Source organism: Sciurus vulgaris (assembly GCF_902686455.1).
Source record: "Sciurus vulgaris genome assembly, chromosome: 5".
Lineage (NCBI taxonomy): Eukaryota > Metazoa > Chordata > Mammalia > Rodentia > Sciuridae > Sciurus > Sciurus vulgaris.
The window spans coordinates 171370909-171396903 of NC_136465.1; the positions used below are offsets into that span (position 1 = coordinate 171370909).

The following is a 25995-nucleotide window of genomic DNA, read 5'->3' on the forward strand; positions in this document are numbered from 1 at the left end:
TGTCCTTGCAGGAAAAAGTTCTTTTTCCCAGCAAAGAACAGTCTGCACGGGCAACCCAGCTGCTCGCCTGCTGCTTCCTCTGAGCTCCCTCTGCTCGGGCTGTTGCTCCCTTGAGCAGAAATGGTTTGTCAAAATGGCGGCTGGCTCCAAGTTGCTAAGTGCCATGGTGACTCTGGGGCCTCAGTAACTTGTCCTGCCATCGCCCTTTCCCATGGCTGACCCCCACTCCTCCTGGAAACACCCTCCTCCTGCCTCCCTGGCTGTTTCTTCTCTGTCTGGTGCTGAGTCCCCTGTCCCCTGGCCCCTAGGGCTGGCTGGCCCCAGGGTGCAGGCCTTGGGCCTCTTCCCTTCATCTGCTGCACCCTCAGTGAGCTTGCCCAGCTCTGTGCCGACGCTCCACATGCACAGTCCAGCCAGGCCTCCCCGCGTCTCCAGGCTCAGCCCTACCATTGACAATTCCACGTCAACTGACAGGTCTTCTGGAAAATGGCACAGCTGATGGCAGCCTTTCTATATGGTCAAGCTAAAGCCTTGGCGTCATCCTTGACTTTTCTCTTTCACACCTGACATTGGATCCATCCGAAAATGCTCAATCTAGTCTCTCCATACTAGTCCCCACATACTGGTCACCTCGTCCCTCCCCCAGGAGGCACTGGCCTCCTCTCTGGCCTTCCTGCTCCTTCTTTTGCCTCCACTCCCAGTCATTTACTCTTAGGACAGGAGCCAGCATCATCCTACTAAAATAAAAGTGTAGCAATGAACAATTGTAAAATTGTAAAAACAATTGCAATGCCATTTATGACAACTTCCAAAAACATCAAATACCTAGGAACAAACCTATCAAAAGATGAGCAAGACTGCTGTGCTAAAATGACAAAACACTGCTGAGAAAAATAAATAAATGGAAAGGTATACCATATTCATGGATCTGAAGATGCAACATTAAGACAACCACTGATTTACAGATCAATACAAACCCTGTCAAAATTCCAGTGAGCTTACTGGAAGAAATTGATAAGTTGATTTTGTAATTTATAAGGAAAGGCAAAGGGTCTTGAAGAGAGACAACAATTTTGAAAAAGAACAAAACAGTTCTGCAGCTGGGGTTTTGGCTCAGTGATAGAGTGCTTGTCTAGCATGCATGAGACCCTAGGGTCAATCATCAGCACCACATAAAAAATAGTAAAATAAAGGTATTGTGTCCACCTACAACATATACATATATAAGAACAAAAAGTTCCTAGACTACTTGATTTCAATACTTATTATAAAAAGAAAAAGAAGTCACTGACCCCAGGGTCAGGCAAGGAACTCTGTCTGCATACCTCACTCTGGGCCACACTAAACTGATACAGTGTGGTACTGATGTAAGGAGACAAATTCATGGAATGGAGTAGAGTTCAGAAATAGACACACAGAGGACAAATCAATTTTTTACTAAGACAGCAAGTAATTCAATAGACAAGTCTTTTTAATGTGACATTAAGAAAATTGGGGCTGGGGATATAGCTCAGTCAGTACAGTGCTTGCCTTGCAAGCACAAAGCCCTGGGTTTAATTCCCAGCACCACCAAAAAAAAAAAAAAAAAAAAAGAAAAAAGAAAAAAGAAAATTGATTATCCACACAGGAAAAAATGGACCCCGATTCACTTTCATACACACACACACACACACACACACACACACACACACACACACAGATTTGAGATGGATAATAGAAATAAACAAAGCCAGATTACAGGGTTTCCAGAAGAAAACTTAGGAGAATATCTTAATACCTCCCCTATGACAATCATTTCTTGGCTAGTATGTAAATGTGGACTGCTTATAAAAATTTTAGATTTCTGCCCATCAAAGAAGGAAAGTATTAAGAAAAATGAGCAGAGAGATGAGTAACAGATTGGGAAAAGCATTTGCCATATGGACATCTGAGAAGGAGAAGAGAATCATATCTTAACTAAATAAAGAACCCCTAGAAGTCAGCAAGAAGTTTAGCCCAATAACAAATGGGGGAAACCCTAGACACGCTCCTGTGCAGGAAGAGGTTCAAATGTGTGAAAAGCCCAATAAAGTCACCAGTTGTCAGGGGTACGCAGCACAGGGCCATGCCAAGACGCCTTTCCACACGCACTGGAAGGTGCGAGACAGACACCCCCCACCGCGGCCAGGAGGTAGAGCAGCGCTTCCCACGCCACCGCCCAGGCGCCCGCAGAAGCCAACGCCACGACCCATGCAATCCGTACCCAGCTCTGTACCCGGCACACCCCACGGGAAGACGAGTTCGAGAACGTTCACAGCAGCGTTATTCATAATAGTCCATAATCGCCTTCAACTAGAAATGACCCAGGTGACCACCAGTGCGGAACAAGGGAACAATTGTACTATGCTCACACCAGAGAAGGCGAGCAGCAAGCCAGAAGACGCCCAGCGACGACTCGTCTAGCACGTCCGTGCCAAGAGACGGGAGCGCGGCACAGAGGAAGACAACGCATCACGGGGTGGCTGATGACAGGGCGGCAGGAGCTCTGGGCTGGCAGGTGCTCGCGCTCACAGCACGGTGGTGACACGGCATGTGCGCTTGCTAAAACTTGCAGAACTCAGCTTGTGGTGGCTGGGCTTCTGGCGTGTGTGAATTTTACCAAGAGAAAACCAAGTCAGTCCGAGTCTAGGACAAGAGTGTCAGGGAAGTGTCCCTTTCAGACCTCCCTCCAGCTCCTTGTGAAAACAAGTGAGAAACGACAGGGCGAAACCAAAAACCCAGGACGCCCTCAGAATAAACGTAGGTGACCTGCAGTGGCCCATTCTTATCCACGGTCTGGCTTTCTACCCTTTCAGGGGCCCGCAGTTCATGGGGGCCTGAAAATATTCAGTGGAAATCTCCAGAAATAAATGATTCACAAGTTTTAAAGAACTTTTCTTCAGTATCTCATTACAACTGTTTTGCCTTTTGTTTGTGTCGTTTCTGAGTCGAGATCCCACTAAGTTGCCCGGCCTGACCTTGAACCTGCGGTCGCTGGGATCACAGGTGTGTGCCACTGCGCGCAGCAGTTCTTGCTATCAGTAGTTATTGTCGTTAATCTTTTACTGCACCTAATTTATAAGTCAGACCTTATCATAGTGTGCGACATAGGACAAACAGCCACGTAGGGTGCCATCTGTGGTGCCATCTGTGGTGCCATCTGTGGCTCCAGGCACCCTCTGGGTTCTCAGCACAAGCCCAGAGTGAAGGGGGACCACCACACATGCCTGAAATCCCCAGATACAGCCCCGTCTGTGGAGAGGTCAGTGTGGGGCCAGCACAGACAGAGGAGGCAGTGGAAGGTGACCCGTGGGTCTGGGCACAGGACTGCCTCACGCAGGCCAGTCTGAATGGCAGCTGAAACCCCGAGGGGCCTGCTGGTCCCAAGGGGCCAGTTGGGGGGGGTCCCTGGTAGAGGACCCAGGGCAGAAGCAGCTGGGTGTCCACGGGCTCTTGAAAGGGACAAGTCAGATCCACTCCAGGACAGGGGACATGACAGACACAAGGGACAGAGGAAGCCAACAAAAGCATGGGGGCAAACAGAACCAGGAAGCCGCAGGAAGCCTTCTGCAAAGGCACTGCCATGCTTTAGGGAAATCTAACGACAGGAAGCCATCTTGTCGGGCTGGGAACCTGCCCTCCACGCCACCTTCTAGAATCTAGAACTCACCTCACATAAGAAAGAGCAGCAAGACATCTGTGAAGTAAAATCCAGGAGAAAGTTATTAAAAGAAAAAAGACTCCAGAACAGAGTAACATTCCCACAGACACACAAGCACACCAGAAAGATCAGCAAAACAGAAGGGAAGTGCAAACTGCAGTTTTAATGACATTAAGAAAGCCTGGGCAGTGTCGTGTGCCTGTGAATTGGTTGGCCCAGGCAGGAGGATCACAAGTTTGAGGCCAACCTCAGCAATTTAGTGAGACCAAATCTTTAAAAAAAAAAAAAAAAATTAAAAAAAAATTCTGGGGATGTAGCTTAGTGGCAAAGTGCCCCTGAGTTCAATCTCCAGTACAAAATAAGATTTTTTAAAAATTTTATTTTAATTGAAAAAAGGACAGGGGATGTAGTTCAGTGGTAGAGCACTTGCCTCACATGCTCAAGGCCCTGGGTTCCATCCCCAGCACCAAAAAAATAAATAAATTAAGATAAAAGACATTAAGAAGATGGTAAATGAAAGAACAGGAAAGAGCAGCACAGATGAGAATTTCCAAAATTCAGAAATGGGTGACAATTTAGAACAGAATTAGAAATTAAAAAAGAAAAACATAAGTTTGGTAATGAAGATTAGACTGTAAGGAACATGAAAGTGAATGAACGATACATAATGCTTGAGAGAGATAGAAAGGAAAAAGGAGGAAAGGAAACAATTCAAATGAAAACGCAATAAAGCAATGTGTCCAGAAGTTTTTTGGGGGGTAATGAAGTGTTTCAAAATTAGATGGTGAAGTTGATTGCATAAGTCTATCCATATACTCAAAACCTCTGAATTTTATAGTATGTGAATTATATCTCAATAAAACTGATACCTATAAGCATCTATAGCTATAGATCCAAACTTACAGTAAGGTTTCTATTTATGGGTCCTAACTCCAGATAGTAGATCATAACATCGGGCAGCAGAACAAAATAGAAATAAAGAAAAAAAGTAAAAATATCCAAGAGGGAGACAAACATTGAAGTTAGGCTGTGAAGATCTAACATAAAGATGATAGGAGTCTCTGAAGAAGAAAAGCAAAGAAAGGGCACCAAAAATTCAAAAAACGTAATTCAAGGTGGGACTGGGTTGTGGCTCAGTGGTGGAGCACTTGCCTGGTACGTGTGAGGCACTGGGTTTGATCCTCAGCACCGCATAAAAATAAATAAATAAAATAAAGGCATTGTGTCCATTTACAAGTAAAAAAAAAAAAAATTAAAGAAATTTTAAAAATGTAGTTCAAGGGCTGGGAATGCAGCTCAGTATAGAGCACTGGCCTTGCATGCACAAGGCCCTGGCTTCCATCCCCAGCACTGCAAAAATAAACAAATAAAAACCCTGTAGAGCTGAAGCTGGATCGGAAGCACCATGATCATATGAAGTGTTTGATCTTTTTTTCGGTGGGGGTCGGGGGGTAACCAGGGATTGAAACCAGGGGCACTTAACCACTGAGTCAAATCCCCAACCCTTTTTTATATTTTGTTTAGAGCCAGGGTCTTGCTAAGTTGCACAGGGCCTGACTACATTGCTGAGACTGGCTTTGAACTTGTCATCCTCCTGCCTCAGCCTCCCAAGCTGCTAGGATTACAGGCACGAGCCACTGCCAGCTGTTTTTCGTCTTTTTATGTGTAGAGAGAGCCCTCTATGTATAAATATGTGCAGGGAGAGCCGTGTGTTAGTGTCCATGCACGTGTGTACATATGCTAAGGATGTGTGCATATGTGCGCACCCTGCCGGCCACTGAAAAAGCTGGAAGCACAGACAGGTGCAGTAGCAATGAACGCCCCCAGTGCCGGACTATGGCCTCAAAATACCACTTCCAATAAAAACAAAAAATAATAGAATTTGTGGAGCCAAATTTGTTTAAAGCAGCAAAGTCTCCAAAGAGGGTGGAGCTCCTTGTCCTACATGCTAGCAGGAAAGCTGTCAGAGCCACTAGGGTCATTCCAAAGGATCGAGGCCGAAGGAAGAGGCCACCTGGGGGAAGACGTACACTTTCATCTCCCCAAATGGCAAAGCTCTGAAACATCTGATGGGCCTAAGTCTACACATGAGGTCTAGGTACAGAATGGCCCCGGGGCCCGCGCACACTAGACAGCCTCCATCCTGAGCTCCACCCCAGCCCTGATGCTAGTAAAAGACGCTTGGTTGCCATGGGGAAGCCAACTCGCTCCTTGAGGATGGGTGAATTAAAGGGAGGCTTGAAACTTCCTCCTGCTTCTCCCCTACAGATCGAGCAGCGGGGGACAAAGTGCAGGCGGGGGCAGCCCTGTCCACCCAGGCTTCCCGGTGACGGTGCTCTGGAGGCAGGACTGTGTAACTCCAATGTACAAATGGATCTAGACACGGTGGCGTCCCTTGCCAATGTGACAGAACCAGAGGAGGCCAAGCAGGCTAGGGAAGGACAGAGGAACCCCCCAAACTTCACGGGGAACCTGTGACCAGCAACTTCTCTCTGTGGGAGCCAAGTCACCCTGCCCAGGTCCTCAACAGACATAGAAAGATAAAGAAAGGGACCCAGGAGAGCCAGCAGGCTAAAAGAAACTCAGATATTTTTTGAAAGAGTGAAACCACATTCCAGTGTCTCAGGATGTCTGTTGAGGTGATAAACTACAAAAGAACATGGGGGGGGGGGGGCGTCAGCTCAGACCAGCGGCCACTTCTGGGGACAGAGAAGGAGGAGCGGGTCCCGGGGGGGCTGGCCGTGTTCTAGACCTGGTTTCAAGGCCGGTTGCCTAATGAGCTCTAACTTGTTCAATGAGAGTCCCTGTATCTGTTTTGCAGTTTACAATTTTTAAAAGTTGGAAACAATACAATAGCATTAAAAAACCATCAAAACCCAGCACCACACACACATCTGAGCCAAATCCTGCCCCTTCTGGCTCAAAACCCACCAATGGTGGCATTTTCACAGAGGACGGCCGTCAGTGGCCCTGGTACCACCCCCTCGTGCCCCGCTGGCCCTCGCTGCCCGCCGCGGCCCTGGACCTTTTCGCAGTGTCCCCTCTGCTCACTGGCCTTCCCCGACCCTCCCCGGGGGGCTCCCTCACCCCCTGGGCCTTCCTCCGTGTCCCCTTTCCAGTCGTGTTTTCCTTGAGCATCTGCTAAAAGTGGCCCAAGCCCTCGTCACCCCACCCTGCGTCTCCATCGCAGGCGTGGCGTGGAAGGTGCGCCCGCCCAGCCGCTCTGTGGGAGGGAGGATGGGTTTCTGTCTGCCGCGCCTCTGGTGCCTGATCAGTGCCTGGCACTGACGGAACAGGGAGCTCCAGGTGCAGGTGACCGTGGCACTGCCTCCGGCACAGCCCTGGCTGGGGGCCCTGCCCCATTGTCACAGCCAAGACGCGGGGGCCTGGAGAGGGCAGCTCCCCTTACAGATCATCCTGGGTGACACTCATCCCTGCCCAGCCCAGGGGTGCCACCGCGACTTGGAGAGCTGCTGAACACAGGACCAAGGGGCAGTGGGCTGGCGCTAACCCCAGTGTCTGTCCATTGGGTGCCTAAGCCCCAGGGCCGGGGTGCGGCTCTACTGTGTGTGGGTGTGACACACACTTTCTGCTAGTAAAATTGGCCCCTGCACCAAAAAGGTCCATATTTTACAAAGAGCACCCCGATTTCCGTGGACCCCCTCACCCCTGCCTGAGAGCCAGGGACCGTCAGGTTGGCTAACGCCTCCGCTCTGCCATTCTCTGGGCTCTGGCTTACTTGTGCCCGCAGCTGGGCCTTTCTGGAAGGCTCTCTCTTCCTCTCCATCTTTCCAAAGCTCACTCTCCGTCCACACCCACTGAAGCCCTGCTCAGGCCCCTCCCGGCGGCTGGAGCGGCAGAGAGAAGACCCCGTCCGGCCCCTTCTCGGCCCCCAGTGTCCCGGGAGTAAGTCAGGCAAGCTACGTTCCACTTCCGGTGATTCCAGCTAAGGGCCAGGGAAACGGTTTAGACTCGTTCCTTAACTCCGTCCGCCTGAGAACCCTGCCTGGCAATTTGATTGTCTCCATTTTCAGACAGGGAAACTGAGGCAAAGCCGGGAACTGGTGGTGCTGGGCTTCAAACCCAGTGCTTGGGCTGCGAGTTCCCTTTCTTGACAGCCGCGCTCTAAGAACAGCTAGAAGCAGCTGTGGAGTCAGGAGGGAGGGTGGCTCCCCGTGGGGGGGTCGGGAGGTGTCCTGGTAGAAGGGACAGTGTGCTGGGCAGTGCAGGGAGGGTCTGGTTGTTCTAGCAGGACGGCAGCTCAGCGGCCCCACCTGCAGAGGGCCAGCTCTTCATGGCGGCTGGGCTGTCACTGGGGTCTGGGCTGCTGGATCAGGAGGTCCTCCCTGCCAAGGAGCCCATGTTTAGTCCTAAGGGTGGGGCACGGGAGGTTTTGCTCTGCAGTGGCGTGGCCAGGCCGGCGGCTGCTCCCAAGAGGAGGCTGAGGAGGGCCTGGGCGGTCCCTTCTCTTCTAGCTCCCCCCACTCTGGGATCATAGGGGACAACTAGATCTCAGAGACTCAGTTTCCTCCTCTGTGAAATGGGGGTGGGAACAGCACTGGCCTTCGAGGTTCGCTGGCGGCCCAGTCGAGCCACTGCAGGGAACGTGCCCACGGAACCTGGCCCTGGCAGGTGCTGGGGAGAGTGGCCCTTGTGGTGTCACTCAGAGCAGGATGGGGCAGGAAGTCCTACCTGAGATGGACCCTGGGAGTTTGGGCCTTCATTCTCCTGGAAAGGCAGCCCACTTTCTTGAGTGACCCCAGGCCCGGGCGACTGATACTCACCACCACCTCCAGGTCTGAGTTCAAGTGCCGCTGGGTGTCCGACATCTGCACCAAGATTTCCCCTAGGGGCAGGAGGGAGCTGCGGCTTCAGTGTGGGGAGCCTGCCCCGCCTGCCCGCTTCTGTGCCTGAGGCTGGATTTGGGGACCAAAGTCCGGGTATTTCCCATGGAGACCTTGGGACTCTGCAGCCCTTGTCCCAGCCCTGAAGCAGCCCTGGAGGAGCAGGGAGGGGTTGGGGCTCCAGAATAAGCCTCCAGGCTCAGCTGCAGGCCGGGGCGTGTTGGGGGCCGGGACTCCAGAATGGCCAGCGGGCCAAAGGAAGCCCACTGGACCCCAGAATATGGGCAAAGGCAGGCGCTAAGTTGAGGGGGGCATCAAAAACAGGTGGAGGGCCCAGGACACAGAGCTAAGAGGAGTGACCCCCAGGCCCAAGAGGCGGGGTACAGGGGAGGGGGGCCTCACCCAGAATCTGCGAGGTGGGACTCTGCAAGGCCTGCTCCCCGATCTTCTGGATGGCTCTGAAGTATACCTCCGCGGCCTCGGACAGTGCTACAGGAGAGAGGGCGCATCTGGCCCTGTGTCTGTCCCCAGTCCTGCGTCTGTCCCTGCCTCCTGGGGATCCCGCCTTGGTTGGGAGAGTGTGTGGAGGACCCCCTGGGGTCTGGTATGGGGGAGAGAGGGAGGAGCGCCCTAGGTGGTGTGTGCAGCTGTGGCATTGACCAGGGGACAGCAGAGTGGGCACCGCCACACCTGGCACTGAGCACAATGCTGCCTGGTGTCGGTTGCACGTGGGATGCAGCGTCTGAGTGTGCCCAGGAGAGGGTGGGCAGAGGGCGTGCTGAGCTCAGGTGCGGGGACTTGGTTCTGGGAGAGACAGGGAGGGTGGTGGCCTTGGCTTCTCTCTTGGTTGGTGCTGAGAGATGTGGGAGGTCACATGGGGCAGGTGAGGGGTGACCGTCCACACAGAGGGACTGCGGTTCACGTGGAGGGGTGGCCAGCTGTGGTGTGATGCTGGGTGCAGAGGTGGCACTGGGTCTGGGGGTGGGCTCCATGGTGGCTTCCAGGTGACACAGGAGTGAATGTCGGGGTGTGCCCTCAGCTGTGTGAGACCTGCAGGGCCTGGTACGGATTCCCGGGAGCCTCTCGGGCACCTGGGGGTGTGGGTAGGGCGTGGGGTGTGGCCTGGGATGGAGGAGTGGGGACAGCACAGGAGGCGCTGTGCTGGCCTTGCAGCTGCAGAGGACAAGGGCTGGAGCTCCGGGGACTGCAGTGGGTGGACCAGGCTGCCAGCGGGGCACTCACCATGAAAGGCCCGGAGGTAGTTGTTGCCCAGATACACCAGGTTCTCCAGGGCGGGGTTAAACTGCTCCAGGATGCTCTGCACCCACGGCAAGGGAGACAGGGCATGGGAGGAAGAGATGAGGACCAATGGACAGAGGCGCCTCCCCTCGGGAAGCCCACCCAGAAAACTGGGTAACTCACAGTCCTGGCTCTCTGTGGGTGGGCCCATTTTAGGTCAGGGTCCCCTCACAGCCAGCTTCTGCTCAGACACCTGCCCAGCTCCTGGGACAGTCTACTTCAAAGGCTCGCCTCCTCCCCTGGGGCTGAGGCCTGTCCACTGGCTGTGGCCCTGCCTGGGTCAGGCCTCACAGGGCTCAACAGGTGGGGCTGCTGAAAGTCACCTCAGGGGTGGGGGCCGTCTCGCCTTCTCAAAGAGACCCCTGGGAGCAAGTTAATGGCCGGGTTACTGTGGGTCACTGTGGGTTACCCTGGGCTGCGGCAATTGGAAAGCACTCTGTGATAGAGACGGCCTTGGACTTGGACTTGTGTCTTGATTCAAATCCCTTCTTTTGTGACCCTGAGCAAGCTGTTTAGCCTCTGCGCTCTCGGTTTTCTCGTCTACTCAAACGGAGATTATTTCCTATTTCACAGGAAGGGCGATGTGAGGCTTACATGTCAAAAGGCCCCGTATACAGCAGATGCTCAATAAGTGCCTATGGCAACTACAGCAACCTTGGGAGGTGAAATCATTCTGAGTGAGATGCTGAGCAACGAGAGAGACAGAGTCCCTGTTTCCTTATGCTGGGTGGCCAGCTCTGTGGCCGTCCTCCTTGTTGGGAGCAGGTGCAGCTGGGGTCCTTTTGGGGCACGCAGCTGACGGCTCCCAGGGACGCCCTTCCACTGGCCCACCATTCAGTCCAGCCTCCCAGAGCACCCGCAGCCTGAGCCTGCCCCCTGTGCTCTGGGGCAGGCCTGTCTCCCACTCCTGGCCCCGGCTGCCACATGCTCACCTTGTAGATGGCCATGGTGGACCTGTAGAACTGGTCCATCTCGGGTGCCATCGGGTGGCTGGTGCTGAGCAGGAGACTGGCAGCACTGAGGCAGGTCTCTGCAGGTGCTCGGGGCTCCACGGGCAGCGAGGAGGCTCAGAGTGGGTCCTGCAGATGGAGGCCTGCCTCAGGAGGTGGCCGCTTAATTATTCACCAGCCAGGAACGTCAATGCGATCTGGGGTGTAACCAGACCCGGCAGGGAAGGCATCCTGTGACGCGGGTGGGTTCATGTGACGTGTCCTTCAATTATTTACCCCTCTGAGGAGAGGCCAGTGGGCATGCGTGGACGGGCTGCTCTCCCGGGCCACCTCCTCTTCCAGGATCCCTGCCACCCACCTGCACAGGGCCCCGCTGACGCCACCGGGCTGGAGCTGCTCCCTGCACTCCTCCCAGGCCCCCTGGGAACCCTGGCAGGAGGCCAACTCACAGTGGACCGTCACTGTCCGCAGGCCTTGTCTCTGCTGAGCCCCTCAGAGCTGCACCTCAGGGTGGCACCATGTCCACTACTCTGACCCCACTGCTTCTCCAAATGCCAGAGGGGGAGGCGCAAACCCAAGTCACAAAGACCTGGGGCCGACCATGGCCCAGCGACTCGCTGCCTGACCATGCCCAGGTCCCCAGCCTTGCCAGGTCTCCAGTGGGACTCTGCCATCCCTCACTGTGAGAATGGATGTCCCTGGGCAGGTGGGACCAAAAGCTACCTCTGGACACTGGGAGGCCCTGAGGACAGATTTGGTGTCCAAGGAGCCCAAAAGAGAGGGCACAGGAAGAGGCAGCGGGTAGTGGGGTGGGGAGAGGGCACTCACACACAGGACCACAGACAAACTTGAGTCCAAACCATTTATTTCACAGTTTGGGGGCCCCGAGCCCCTCCCCACTCTCAAACCACTTTCAAAGGGACTAAGTGAGCTAACGGGGTGACCCTTGAACCTGGGAGGGCTGGGGCGGGGCCGCTCCAGGGTGGGGTGCCTGAGGGGCGAAGTCGAAAGCAGCACCCACGCCCGGAGCCTGGGTCTCCCCTGCGGACGGGCAGGGGTGCCCAATTTCTACAGCCCTGCCCCTGGGAAGAGAGTAGGACAGTGGGCTGCAGCTGCGGTGCAGCAGCGCCTGCACGGGCCTCTGGGAGGCAGGGCTGGAGGCACGCTGGGCACCCTTAGTGTTAGAGGCTGGGCGCAGGGCCACTGATCAAGTCGGTTGTCCTTCACAGTCAGGGAAGGGCCAAGGGGCCCCTGGGCTTCCCCAGTCTGGAGCGCCCAAAGGTGCAGAAGGTGGGTGGAGAGAGGCCTTCAGAACCATGGGCGGAGGGTGCGGGCTCCAGGCCCAGTCGGGGAACGGACATGGAGCTGTGTGGTCCTGGCTCTGCCCCATGGGCTGGTGGGTGGCCTCGCCCAGCTCTGCAGCAGGGGCCGGGAGGGGCTCAGGGCGCGAGCAGCAGCTGGACGAGTTTCTGGAACTGCTCCCGGTGCTCATAGATGTAGACCTCGGTCTCCCAGAGCGCGTTGACCAGCACCGCGTCGCTGACCTCATCCAACATGATGTCTGTGCCCAGCTGCGGGTTCAATCTGTATAGACCAAGGAGGAGGCATCAGCCGGGATGCCCGCTGGGGACAAGGGCTGGGACTGGGAGGAATAGGGAACAGCCATGCCAAGGTCTGGGCGGGGTTGGTGGGTCTGACTAGGCCAGGGTGGGCCAGACTGAGCCTCACCTGAAGTACTGGATGCCGACCATCTCACACCAGGCCCGGGCCCGGTCCACAGCCCGCCCATCTGGATCCGTGCACTGGGGACAAGCAGCCTTGGTGAGCCCTGCCCACGTGCCTGGCACTGCCATCCCCAAGTCCCCCAGACTCCCTGGGTTCCAGCTGCCCATCAGCAGAGTGACTCTGGGCAAGTCCCTCCCCAGGTCACAGTGGCCCTGCTGTGCAATCAGGGGACAGTGGTTTCACATGTGGCTCAACAGTCTGTTCGGGGTCAGTGAGTGGCAGTGGGGGCAGCAGCTGGTAGCAGGCCTCCCTGTCCCTCCCTCCCGTGGCTTCTGCCCATGTGTGTTCTGGCTTCCACAGGGCTCTGTCAGAACGGATTCACAGCTAAAGGACACCTGAAAACCCCACGGTGGGTGGTCTCTGAGGGCCCGCCCAGCCCTGAGACCCAATCAGGGGCTTGATTCCCATGCTGGCTAAAGAGGAACATCAGAGCCTGTCATTTTGCCCCATGTGGAGAGGGGAGGTGCCAACCGGGCTGGAAACCCCAAGGGAAGAGGCCCAGACTCACACAGTCCACCACCATCTTGCCCAGTTCCTTGGCTCCAAAAACAGTCTTGGCCAGTTCCCAGGGGTTGCTGGGGCGGAAGACATCCACACAGGTTACAGGCACCTGCGGGGACCTCCCGGTCCCCAGGGAGACGACGATGGAGAGCTTCTTCACCTTGTTGGCCTGACCCTGTAGGGACAGGACAAGGGTTGTCAGAGGGGACCTTCCACTGGTGGGGGCACTGGGGCCCCCGGCTAGGAGCTGGGCGCCAAGTGCACCTGGCGCTGATCGCTGGTCCTGGACCCCTTGTAGGCAGGGGCCTCGCCAGGGCTCATCCGCAGCCCCTTCTCTGGAAGGGCTGGTGTGGGTGCCCCCATGGCCGCCGCCACCACGCACTCCCCCAGGGGTCCAAGGCTTGCGGGGCGGGGCAGGAGGCTCCCTGCCTCTTGTCTCAGGTGTTCACACCACCATCTCGCTAATCCTCCAGCCGGTCTAGAGGGGCACAGTTACCCCACTTCACAAAAGAGGAACCTCTGTGAAATTTGGGCAGATGGGAGGCCTTCCTGGGCCACACGGCGGGATGCAGGGCTGAGGCTTAAACCCAGGATCTTGGTGCCACCTCAAGTTTGCTGGGTGATGTTGAGGTGAATCTCTGCGCTCTGGACCCGGCTCCTCGTGCTCCATGGTGTGTGACCGAGGACACCTCTGACTCCCTCAGAAGGAAGCCTGCCTGGCTGCCCGGGGGCGGGTGCTCCTCCAGCCGCCAGGGCTGCGCCGGGATTCTGGACAACCAGGAGCAGCAGCGTCTCCAACTGGCCCGAGCTTTCCCACCGCTTCAGACAATCACACGACAACCCGGCGCTGCTTCACCCAGTCCGCAGCCAAAGCGAGGCGGGCAGAGGCGGGCAGAGGCGGGCCTCCCCTGGCGCGCCGGCCTGGCCCACCTGCTCCCGCTCCGCTGGTGGGGGCTGCTGCTGTCCCCCGGTCCCTGACGGCACCCCTCCAGCCCAGAAGCCTCCAGACAAGTCTTCCAAGCCCCCAGCGCCAAGCGGAGCCCACCCCCGACAGCCCCGCACGGCGCTCACCCTGCCACCCTCGGAGGCCCTCGGAGAATGTGACCCAGGGGCCGCCTGGGAGCCTCCTCAAGGGCAGGCCGCGTCCTGGGCAGGGCGGTGGGTACATGGAACTCACGCCCACGCGGGCTGCTGGGACCCCAGAATCCCTCCCACCACAGTGCCCCAGGCAGGGCCCCGGGGAGGCCGCCTGCCCTGCGGGGGGCGCGTCCAGCCCGCGACCTGAGGTGGCGCTCACCTTGCGGATCAGGTCCTGGTTGTACTCGTGGATCTCCGTCATGGCGTCCAGCGTGGGGTTGTTGGCCAGCAGCCCGCCATCCAGGAAGCGCCCGTTGGGCCGGAAGTAGGTGGGGGCCGCCCCGCTGCTCCGGGCTGCCCGCCATACCAGCTGGTCTGGGGACAGGGAGGAGGGTGGCCAGTGACGCGGGCGGCACGAAGCGCGCTCTCCAGATCCCCGGCCGTGTGTGCCGGAGGGGTGCAGAGCGGGGAGGCCCGGCCCTCCTGGGCCCCGCCAGCCTGCCAAGGCCTGCCAGGGCTCTGACGGGCTGTGGGAGCTGGCCCCAGGCAAGCCTGTCACTCGCCGCCACCTGGCTCTCCATGGACACATCAGACGGTCTCACCTGAGGGGTGAGTTGGAGGCTTCAGGTTGATACTGGAGCTGAAGCGCGGCTCCCTGGCGGCCTCCGGGGCCTCGTAGTTCCGGAAGAGGTGGAGTTCAGCCGGCTGCCGGTCGGACAGCGTCCCCGTCAGCATCACCCTGGGGAGGAACACACAGGATGGGTGCCCTGCCCCCACCCAGCTTTTGCCAGCTGGCATCCACCCCTGGGTCCGGGTGGCAGAGTCCACTCCCCCAGGTGCCAGCTGCCCCCCTCCCACCACCTTCCCCATGCAGGCGTCCCCTGCACAGTGTGGGCGTGGCGGGTCCGTACACCTTGCTGAGGCCATCAGGGGTCAATCCTCGTGCCCAGTGACCTTGCTTCTGTGAGTTCATCCTAAGAAGGTGCCACATGGATGGCAGTGTCCATTATTAAAGCAAAGGACTGGAAACAAGTGATGCGCCCATGAGTGGGAAGCTCCAAATACTACAGCTCACCCGCCCAACGGACTCGGTGTGACCACGGAAGGAGCAGGAGGCTGCGTGCACGAGGGGCCGGGAAGGCCAAGGCCACGGTTGCGCAGACAAGGTGGGCTCGGGACTCTGCACCGAACACCCGCACCATCTACTTCAAAACAGAATGACGACGGATCTCTTTGCAAGGTCAGCGGGTGATTCTGAAAAGACCCATGGTTGCGCCTGGTAGCAGAGCTGACTCTGGGACGGGCAGTCACCCAGGAGTGCAGCTGCAGGCAGAGGGGGGAGAACCACCGTGACCTCGGAGACCTGTTCTCTCCAAGAAACACAGACACCCTTAACCTGCTGGCACGGCCCCCTTGGAAACTAACATGTAAGCTGGGCGCAGTGCACATCTTGCATCCCAGAGACTTGAGGCTGAGGTAGGAGGATAGTAAGTTTGAGGCCAGCCTGGGTGACACCAAGACTCAGTCTCAAAATAAACATTAAAAGGGCCGGGATGCAGCTCAGTGGCAGAGCACCCCGAGTTCAACCCCCAAAAAGGAGAAAAAGAGAAGGGAACTAATATGTCTCCAGACCCTTACAGACACCCTGGCTCTTGGAGCCAGAACTCCCCCGGACCATGAGGAGGGCTTCTTGCGACAGGCTGCTCAGGGCAGCGAGGCGGGCAGTGGAAGCCCAGGGCAGGAGGCAAAGGGCAGGAGCAGCGGACAGTGCAACCGTTCAACACGGTGCTCATGAAGGGAGTGCAGGGATCCCAGAAGCGTGTTATGCCATGGAGAAAGCCAGAAAGGAAAGGGAACACAAACCGCATAGGAAAACCAAAAAGGCCAGCTTTCCACCCTGGGAATACTGCGGGAAGGTCATCTGAAGACTCTGCCAACTGAAAAAAATCTAAATGCCAAAAAATGTTTAATAAACTTAAAAACAGAAGAGCTGACAAGATAGGAAGGGAACACCAGGGTAAACAGTGAGGACAAGAAAGGACTCAGACCCAGCTGCAACCTGAAGGCAGACGCCAGACTCGGCCAACGTGGACTTCGGTGTGTGTGGCCTGTGTGGCAGGAGGGACAAGCCAAAGTCCAGGGCCCACCAAAGGTCCGGGGTCTAATGGGGCCCAAGGGGCTCCACTCCTGGGATAAAGAGGAAGCACCAGCAGACCCACCCCTGCAGGCTGCCAGGAAGAAACAGGGAAGACAAAATCCCTGGCCGTGTTTAACTGTGGTGACCCTCTTAGGAATTAGTAGTGTAAATTCCCATCACCCGAGGGAAGGGCCAACAACTTTAAGTGGCCTGGGTGCAGCGTGCCTCCGAGCCGGAAGAGCTGACCCCACACGCTCCAGGGAGACACGTTCAGCTCCAACATGATACGCGCAGTATGTTTTCCAACACCAAGGGCGACATGCCGTTGACAATGAAGGGAGGTGTGCACGCAACGAAGTAGAGGCTCCAAGGAAGCACAAACCAGCAGCACCGTGGAACCGCGGCAAAGATGGCAGGGAGGCCTGGGATGTTCAAGGCCACCAAACCCAAGCTTAATCGGGGATGGGAAGTGACAGGTAATGACCTAGACTAGTGGGAAAAGAAGCAGAGAATATTTTTGTTTGTTTTGTGGTGCTGGGGTTTGAGCCCAGAGGTGCTGTACCACTCTGCTACATCCCCAGCCCTTTTGAAAAGGTTTTTGAGATCCTCCTGCTTCAGCCTCCCAAGCCTCTGGGACTACAGGCAAGCACCACCACACCAGCAAGCAAAAACGTCTTGACTGTCCTGCTCCTCCTGCCCAGGAGGTGAACCCATCCTTTGTCCAGCACCTGTGGTAGGGAACACCTCCCTGGGAGACTGACTGGAGGGACTCTTCAGGTTCAGGACCCTGAGGTCTTGAAACACCAGAGAGAGGGCCACAAGATAAGCCCCGAGTGGGAGGAGAGAGTTTAAGTGCAGACATTTACCAAAGGGCTTCGTTTAAAAATACAGGGCTGGAATTAGAAAAGGAGGGTACCCTACCGATCTCATCCTATGAAGTTAATATCACCCTCATACCCAAACCAGGAAAAGACACATCAAGGAAAGAAAATTTTAGACCAATATCCTTGATGAATATAGATGCAAAGATCCTTAACAAAATATTGGCAAACCGTATCCAAAAACATATTAAAAAAATTGTGCACCACGATCAAGTGGGGTTCATCCCTGGAATGCAAGATGGTTTAACATCCGTAAATCAATAAACGTAATCCATCATGTCAATAGACTTAAGGATAAGAATCATATGGTTATTTCAATTGACGCAGAAAAAGCGTTCAACAAAATACAACACCCCTTCATACTCAAAACACTAGAAAAAATAGGGATACTAGGAACATACCTGAACATTGTAAAGGCTATTTATGCTAAGCCATGGCCAACATCATTCTTAATGGAGAAAACCTGAAACCATTCCCTTTAAAAATGGGAACAAGACAGGGATGTCCTCTTTCACCACTTCTATTCAACATTGTCCTCGAAACTAGCCAGAGCAATTAGGCAGACCAAAGAAATTAAAGGGATACAAATAGGAAAAGAGGAACTTAAGCTGTCATTATTTGCTGATGACATGATTCTATATTTAGAGGATCCAAAAACCTCCTCCAGAAAACTTCTAGACCTCATCAATGAATTCAGCAAAATAGCAGGCTATAAAATCAACACACATAAATCTAAAGCATTTTTATATGCAAGCGACGAAACAGCTGAAAGGGAACTGAGGAAAACAACTCCATTTGCAATAGCCTCAAAAAAAAAAAAAAAAAAAACAAACTTGGGAATCAATCTAACCAAAGAGGTAAAAGATCTCTACAATGAAAACTACAAAACACTGAAGAAAGAAATTGAGGAAGACCTTAGAAGATGGAAAGATCTCCCATGCTCTTGGATAGGCAGAATTAATAGGGTCAAAATGACCATACTACCAAAAGTGCTATACAGATTCAATGCAATTTCAATTAAAATCCCAATGACGTACCTTACAGAAATAGAGCAAGCAATCGTGAAATTCATCTGGAAGAATAAGAAACCCAGAATAGCTAAAGCAGTCCTTAGCAGGAAGAATGAAACAGGGGGTATCGCAATACCAGAACTTCAACTATACTACAAAGCAATAGTAACAAAAATGGCATGGTATTGGCACCAAAATAGACAGGTAGATCAATGTACAGAATAGAGGACACAGACACAAACCCAAATAAATACAATTTTCTCATACTAGACAAAGGGGCCAAAAATATGCAATGGAGAAAAGACAGCCTGTTCAACAAATGGTGCTGGGAAAACTGGAAATCCATATGCAATAGAATGAAACTAAACCCCTATCTCTCACCCTGCACAAAAATCAACTCACAATGGATCAAGGACCTTGAAATCAGAACAGAGACCCTGCATCTTATAGAAGAAAAAGTAGGTCCACATCTTCACCTTGTTGGCTTAGGATCAGACTTCCTTAACAGGACTTCCATAGCACAAGAAATAAAAGCAAGAATCAATAACTGAGATAGATTCAAACTAAATAGCTTTCTCTCAGCAAAGGAAACTATCATCAATGTGAAGAGAGAGCCTACAGAGTGGGAGAAAATCTTTGCCACTCATACTTCAGAGAGAGCACTAATTTCCAGAATATATAAAGAACTCAAAAAACTCTACACCAAGAATACAAATAACCCAATCAACAAATGGGCTAAGGATATGAACAGATGCTTCACAGAAGAAGATCTACAAGCAATCACAAACATATGAAAAAATGTTCACCATCTTTAGTAATAAGAAAAATGCAAATCAAAACTACACTAAGATTCCATCTCACCCCAATTAGAATGGTGATTATCAAGAATACAAGCAACAACAGGTGTTGGAGAGGATGTGGGGAAAAAGGTACACTCATACATTGCTGGTGGGGCTGCAAATTAGTGCAGCCACTCTGGGAAGCAGTGTGGAGATTCCTTAGAAAACTTGGAATGGACCCACCATTTGACCCAGCTATCCCACTCTTCGGCCTATACCCAAAGGACTTAAAATCAGCATACTACAGAGATACAGCCACATCAATGTTCATAGCTGCTCAATTCACAATAGCCAGACTATGGAACCAACCTAGATGTCCTTCAATTGATGAATGGATAAAGAAACTGTGATATATATATATATATATATATATATATACACACACACACAATGGAATATTACTCAGCTATAAAGAATAATAAAATTATGGCATTTGCAGGCAAATGGATGAAATTGGAGAATATCATGCTAAGTGAGATAAGCCAATCTCAAAAATCCAAAAGACGAATGATCTCACTGATAAGCGAATGATGACACATAATGGGGGGTGGGAGGGGGGCAAGAATGGAGGAAGGAGGGACTGATTGTATAGAGGGAAAAGAGGGGTGGGAGGGGTGGGGGGGAAGGGGAAAATAACAGAATGAATCAAACCTCATTACCCTGTGTAAATGTATGATTACACAAATGATATGCTGTTACTCCATGTACAAACAGATACAACATGTATCCCATTTGTTTACAATAAAAATAAATTAAAAAAAAAAATACAGGGCTGGGCTGTGGCTCTGTGTAGCGTTTGCCTAGCACGGGGGAGGCCCTGGGTGCCATGCCAGCACCATCAAAGACAGACAGACAGCAACCTCGTTAATCAACCTCAGAACTCAGAACTCACAACCCAACAAGGCCAAAAACTGGCAAAACACTTGAACAGGAACTTGACAAAACCAGAAATCCACATTACCTTTAACCGTATGAAAAGGAGTGTCACCTCACTAATGATCAGGACACCTCGCGTCCACAAAGACAACCAGCAGGGTGGCGACCAGTGTGAGCCAGGGGCAGAGCAGGTGCCCTGGGACTGCCGGGCAGGTGGAGCCTCAAGAGTCGGGCCTGCAGCTCTGGGACAGGCGCCTGGGAAACTCGCGTGCAGCTGACACTTGGAGAAACCAGGGGCGAGGCCTGCAAGATGGAGCCCACCAAGTGACGAGGGAAACAGCAGGACGGAGGTGGGCAGAGTAACTGGGGCAGAGGGGAGAACAAAGATCCCATCCAAACCAGGGGCAGGCAAAACTACACCAGGCTCCTCAGGGCTGCCTTGGCGGCGGCCAAGGAGAGAAAAGCTAGGAGGCCAGCTTCCCGCCCACTTGGAGAGCCCGGAGGGAGGGGCTGGGATGGGCGGGGCTCAGACGTGGCTGGAGGGATGTGGCTGCTTTCTTTAGAATTTTTCTTTTTCTTTTTTTGGTACTGGGGATTGAACCCAGAGGCACTTAACCACTGAGCCACATCCCAGCCCTTTTTATATTTTATTTAGAGACAGGGTCTTACCAAGTCCTGAAGCTGGCTTCAACCTTAGAATCCTCCTGCCTCAGCCTCCCCAGTCGCTGGGATTATAGGCTGGGCCACCATGCCCCGCTCTCTATGTATATATACGTGCTTTTTAAATGTATGTTTTATTTCACCAGAAAAAGAAAAAAATGTCTAGAATAAAATAACAAAAATGTTTTGAAAACATTATCTTTTGGTTAATAAATCGATCTTTTTTTTGCTTTCTGCATTTTCCACCTTTCCTTTTTTCGGATTGGATGGACCCTGTGCATTACGGATGGACCCAGGGCCTCAGAGAGGCGAGGCAGGCGCTCTCCCCAGAGCTACATTCCTACCCACTTTTCGTGAAAGACTGTATCATTCTCTAACAAGGTGGGCTGAGGGCTCTCCCAGAACACAGAGGAGGAACTTCGTGCACATGCACAGCAACTCTGCAGAGCACCCAGCAGGATGTGTGTCACCACCCAGAGGGGACAAAAGGCTAACACTAACGGGGCACTAACAGGTACACATGGCAATGCCAGCTGCACTGGGGCTCAGCCTTTGGATGCGAATCAGCCGGGCCAGTGTCCCATCTCTCTGGGAGAAACCCGCAGCAAAGACTCATGGGGGAAGGAAGAAGCCTTATTAAGGAAGGAAATCCTCCCTACCCTCCAGGCCTAGCCCACCTGCTTCCTCCAGGCAGGCCTCCCTGACAACCTCATCCTCCGTCAGGGATACAGAGAAAAGCAAGAGGGTCACGTCCCTGCCTTCCAAGCTCCCAGCCTAGTGACGGGCCTACTGCAGCGGGGAGCACAGCATGGACCAGGGGCGGGCTGCAAACTCCTGGAACCTCTGCAGCCGTGGCGCTGCCTTGCCTGGCTGCTGTTCTGCAGCTTACTGATCACCCAGCCTTTTCATTTCCCAGGTGCATCCCTCCTCCCCCTCCATCTACCAGTTGTGGGGGAGAGCACAGCCCCTGGGCCAGGCTGTGTGGGTGGGGACAACATCAGACAAGTGTCAGCAAAGGAAGGGCAAAGGGCGTGGCTGCCGCCCTCAACAGGAGGGCCTGGCGTGCTTGCACTCTCCCCCACCCCACCAGAATGTGATGGTCACGGAAGTTGGGTGAACTGAGGCTGGGTGAACTGAGGGAGGCTTCCGTAGGGGCAGAGGGCTGAGCCTGACAGTCAGTCTGGAGGACACCGGGACCCAGCCCTGTGGAGGAGCCAGAGGCAAATCCCTGCTGTTCGCCTCCTCCTTCCCCTGCCGCACCCTGAGCTCAGGAAGGGGGTCCAGACCTGCCCAAGGCTCACCCCAGGTCAGCCCCAGGGGAAGGTCAGGATGCTTTGCTTAGTCCTGGGATGACCCTCCTGGGGTTTAGGCGTTCCGAACAAATGCTTCCTGTGTGTGACTCTCCCTGAAGCCCTGGCCTTATTTATAAGTTCCAGTCTGTGGGCCTTAAACCCAAGATGGCACCACAGCCGTCTGCTGGGCACCCCACTTCTGAATATGGGGCAAGCGCTATTTGAAGTGCAAGAAAGTGTCCAGCCACCTACTGTGGAAGGCCGGGGGCTCCTTTGGCCTGTGCAGCAAGAACCGTGCCTCCATCCAGCCTAAGGGAGGCCCGGGCTCTCTCCAGACAGCCCAGGCCACGGGGTAGGCCCCGCCTTTGTCCCCAGAGCACGTGAGCTCAATGAGAGTCCAGCCCTCCTGGCAGCGTCCCTCTGCCCCTGCAGGGCGCGGGTGTTCACCAGGAGACCCCCCTGAGGCTGCAGGGTCAGAGCTGTAGGCAGAGCAGGCGGGCCCTCTGCTCTTACTTGGGCTTCCTGACGTCAGTCATCTTGGTGTGCTCCCCAAACTCCCGCTTCAGGAACTCTTCCAGGGGCCCTGACTCGTACGGCCGTGAGCCCCGGAACACTTCGTCCTTCATGCGGAAGTACACCCCACGCATGTAGGCCATGGATTTACCTAGGAACAGGGAGGGGAGAGGTAGGGAGACCCAGGCCCACAGAGCCTCCCACGGGAAGAGAACGCCCCACACGCCAGCCCTGGGGGCCGTGGAGGAGGCAGCGGGCGTTGGTGCGTTTCCAGGGGGTGGCTGCGCCTGAGCCTCCGGACCCTTCCTTGACATCCTCCCCCCCGCGTGGACAGAAAGCAGCCTACCCCAGGCCCAAGGCTCTGGACCTCACTGTGTCTTCATGATTTGTGGTATTTTCTTTACAGAAAGACTCTCAAAGCTTAAAGGTAGATCTACCTTGTGTATCACAGAAAAGAAGGCGCAGCCCTGTCCTCTGAGCCTCCAGGGCGGACAAGGTCAAGGGAAGCTGCCGGGCAGGGGTGTGAGCTGGGGGCCAGCTGAATGCAGGGCTTCTCCCCAGGTGAGGTTCTCCAGGCAGCTGCCCACACCCCCGCCACAGCTCCTGGGAGTCTGAAGACCCAGGATGTAGGAAGACAGTCCCTGAAGAAAGTGGTCCTCCCAGAGAGGATGGGACCTCCGCCCACTCTGCTGGCCCAGTCTCATGCCCTGCTGGCTGGGATGGTCCCGAGATGGCTCTTCTCTCACAGAGGACCAGAGAGGGGACGCGGGGCCCCTAAGGCCAGGGGAGAGAGCTTGGCAGATGGCTAGACACCAGACTTGCCTCTGCCCCAACTAACTGGGTGACCTTATCTGGTCCTCAGCTTCCCCAACTGCCCACCTCACGAGACTATGGGGAGACTTTTCAAAACGAACTTCAATACTATCCCAAAACTGCTGAGGATGATGTGCCCTGCAACCTGCCACGTGACCGCCCTCCTGCTGGAGCCCCAGGAAGCAGCTCAACAGCATCACAAGCAGGTGAAGCCCGTGTTCCTACAGCACCCTGCCCCACCCAGCCTGGCCTCCTCTCCTGGCCTGGCAGATGCGCAGATGCCTGTACCCATCTGACTGGGTTCCCTGAGATGGGGACCCAGCTCTGTATCCCCAGCACCCTGCACAGGTCCTGCCATGGGCCTTGATGTCCCTACCCTGGGGAGGAGTCCTCCCTTATTGCTTCCAGGCCTTGGGTCACCAGGATCTGGATTTGGAAGTTGCCTTGGAAGTGCTGCCCAGCACCAGGGCAAGGGAGTGCCAACTGGGGATGTAGAGGCTGAGGACCACGCGTGCCCAGCTGCAGCTTGGCCCTGACCTGGGATGTCTGTCCCAGCCAGTGTCATGCAGCTCAAATAGCGCCACAGAGGTGCCACTGAGTGGCGATGTGGGCCTACCTGTGGCCTGTCCAGTAAGCCAAGCACCCTGTCACCTCTGCAGGGCTGCGTGGAAGGAGATAGGGTCAGTGGCCTGTGGCCTGGGATGCAGGGGACATAATGGGAGTGTAGGGGACTGTTTTGGCCCGAGCAATTTAGGGACGAGCCATGTGATGCTGGGCCACCCTTCTGCCTGGGACCTTAATTTCCCAGGCACACCAGGGTTCTGGCCTTCTCTGACTCTGTGGCTCCTCATTCCTGACTGCCCACTGTGCAAGGGTGGTGGGTGCCAGGGTGGCAGAGGTTGCTGCATGGCACGGTGTCCCACACTAGCCAAAGCTTCTGGGGCTGGGCAGGGCCCTTGAACTGCACCCCCGCCCAGCCTTCTCCTTCCAGCCCGGGACCCTCGGCCCCCGCAGAGCCCACCACCTTTTTGCAAGGCTCTGCCAATGCACTGGCCTGTGAGGTCAGGTTGGGGCCCACCCTGCCCACCCACCCCCGCCCCCAGGGCTGTGCTCACTGTGCAAAATGGCCAGAGCCAGGATGCCCCCTGTGCTGGTCCCCGCCACCCAGTCGAAGAGGTCCTTGGTGGCCACGCCTGAGGCCTTCTCAATGGCAATGAGGAGCTGGATGATGACCAGGCCTTTCACGCCCCCTCCGTCCAGGCAGAGCAGGTGGTCGTGGCTGCAGTGAGGACAGCAGTGGTAGCAGTCGGCGCGGCCCCCAGCAGTGCACCGCAGTGCCGGCCAGAACAAGGCCAGTGAGGCTGCCAACAGCCTCCCTGGGCGGGGCACGTGGGGGGCCAGGATGCTGGTGGCACAGGTGTGGGTCCAGGACCCGCTGCATCCAGGGTGCCGTGGGCACGAGTGGCTGTCCAAGGGATGCTAACACCTCAGACAAGGGCGACAGCCACAAGGTCTGGCTGCTGGCCTGGGAGCAGGAGCCGCACCTGATGGTAAGAGCACATTCCCTGTGGGCCAGGCAGGGGGCTGCGCCCGAGAGCAGCAGGACAGACGTGGCTCTGAGAGGCCCGGGCGTGAGCCTCCATGCTGTGCCTTGAGCAAGTCCCCTCCTCTCCTAGAGGCTCAGGCTCTGCTTCTGCAAAGCCAGGTGCCCGTGCCTCCCGAGGAACACCACGAGGAGCAGAGGAAGGTGTTCCCGAGGCGGAGGGCCCTTGGGCTGGCGCTCGCTCTAAGCACCAGGGCCTGTGCTAGGGGTGGGACTTGGGCCGCCTCCCCTGGGCCCTCACCTAGGCCTGCTCTTGTGCCCACACCTCCGGGCAGCCACGGACGTGTGGAGGGCGGCGAGGGAGCAGGTGGACGCAGGGAAAGTGGTGGCTGGGATCTCTCCAGAGGGGGCCCAGTGCCCCCAAACCATGACAACGTCAGGGTAGAAAGGAAAGAGACCGCACTGCATTGGCCCCAGCACCCAGCTGCATGACTGCACTGTCCCCAGACCCTACTCCATGTCACTAATAAGCCACCACAGGCACCCAGGACGTGATCTCTGCCACAAACTGCAGAAGCAGAAGAGCTGCCTCACAGGGTGCATGGGCACAAGGTCAAAGCCCGAGCCTGCTGGGGCGCCCAGACAGGTTTGCTGGGGGTCCCCCGCCACGCTGCACTCACGTCCGCTTCTCGTCCCGCATGGAGTTCAGGATGAAAGCCGGCTTCCGGGCCCGGGAGATGTGCATGAGGTCTTGCAGTTCTGCGAGGCATAGGGCGTGCACTGGGGCCAGCAGGTCCCTGGCCCTGTGCCCCATGGGTCCCTAGAGCAAATCTAGAGCTGAGCCCTGACCCCAGTGCCCCATCGTCTACCTCCTGCTAAACTAGAGGCTGCAGGCCTGCCAGGGGGACTTCCCACTGCTCTGGGGAGGGCTCCCCACTCGGCCCATCTGCTCCCAGATTCTCCTCGGTGTCCTCCTCCCGAAACCCCAAGGCACGAACTCCCCTGATGTGCCCGTTTCTTCATGGGTCAGCTCATGCTAACAGCCACCTTGAGGCCTGAGGCTCAGTCCCAATCTATAGCCAGTGCAGGATCCAAAGAGGCCCAATAGGCTCCATGACAAGCCCAGAGTCACTTAGCCAAAAGGGCTGTGGAGGGTGTTGCCTAGAGCTGACCTACGTGAATGAAGGGAGACATCCCAAAGCCTTTGTACTGCCTGTGTCCTGGTCCAGGTCTGTCCTGTGCCCAGGGGCCTCTGGGGTCAGGCCCACCCATTCAGACTTCCTCTGTGCCCAAGGC

At 55.3% G+C, this 25995-nt stretch overlaps 2 protein-coding genes across 6 annotated transcripts in view; both read right to left on the reverse strand.

The window, feature by feature from the left end:
* The window catches only part of BAIAP2L2 (BAR/IMD domain containing adaptor protein 2 like 2), a 31856-nt gene extending 20333 nt beyond the window's left edge, over nt 1-11523 (reverse strand). Inside the window, exons 1-4 of one of the 2 annotated variants that reach the window (XM_079140732.1) lie at nt 10755-11523; nt 9766-9841; nt 8926-9012; nt 8464-8525 (exon numbers count right to left, since the gene is read on the reverse strand). In XM_079140732.1, the coding sequence (XP_078996858.1) occupies nt 8464-8525; nt 8926-9012; nt 9766-9841; nt 10755-10805 (276 nt within the window). In that variant the 5' untranslated portion in view covers nt 10806-11523. Of the gene's footprint in view, nt 1-3688; nt 5830-8463; nt 8526-8925; nt 9013-9765; nt 9842-10754 lie in introns of those variants that run through there. The other variant, XM_079140733.1, reaches the window with a different exon arrangement.
* A 97-nt stretch (nt 11524-11620) lies between these two features.
* The window catches only part of PLA2G6 (phospholipase A2 group VI), a 43871-nt gene continuing 29496 nt past the window's right edge, over nt 11621-25995 (reverse strand). For 3 of the 4 annotated variants that reach the window (XM_079140714.1, XM_079140715.1, XM_079140712.1), the window contains 8 exons: nt 25380-25458; nt 24272-24435; nt 22344-22494; nt 14738-14874; nt 14356-14510; nt 13066-13233; nt 12501-12574; nt 11621-12356 (listed from right to left, as the gene is read on the reverse strand). In XM_079140714.1, the coding sequence (XP_078996840.1) occupies nt 12212-12356; nt 12501-12574; nt 13066-13233; nt 14356-14510; nt 14738-14874; nt 22344-22494; nt 24272-24435; nt 25380-25458 (1073 nt within the window). In that variant the 3' untranslated portion in view covers nt 11621-12211. The remainder of the gene's footprint in view (nt 12357-12500; nt 12575-13065; nt 13234-14355; nt 14511-14737; nt 14875-22343; nt 22495-24271; nt 24436-25379; nt 25459-25995) is intronic. The other variant, XM_079140713.1, reaches the window with a different exon arrangement.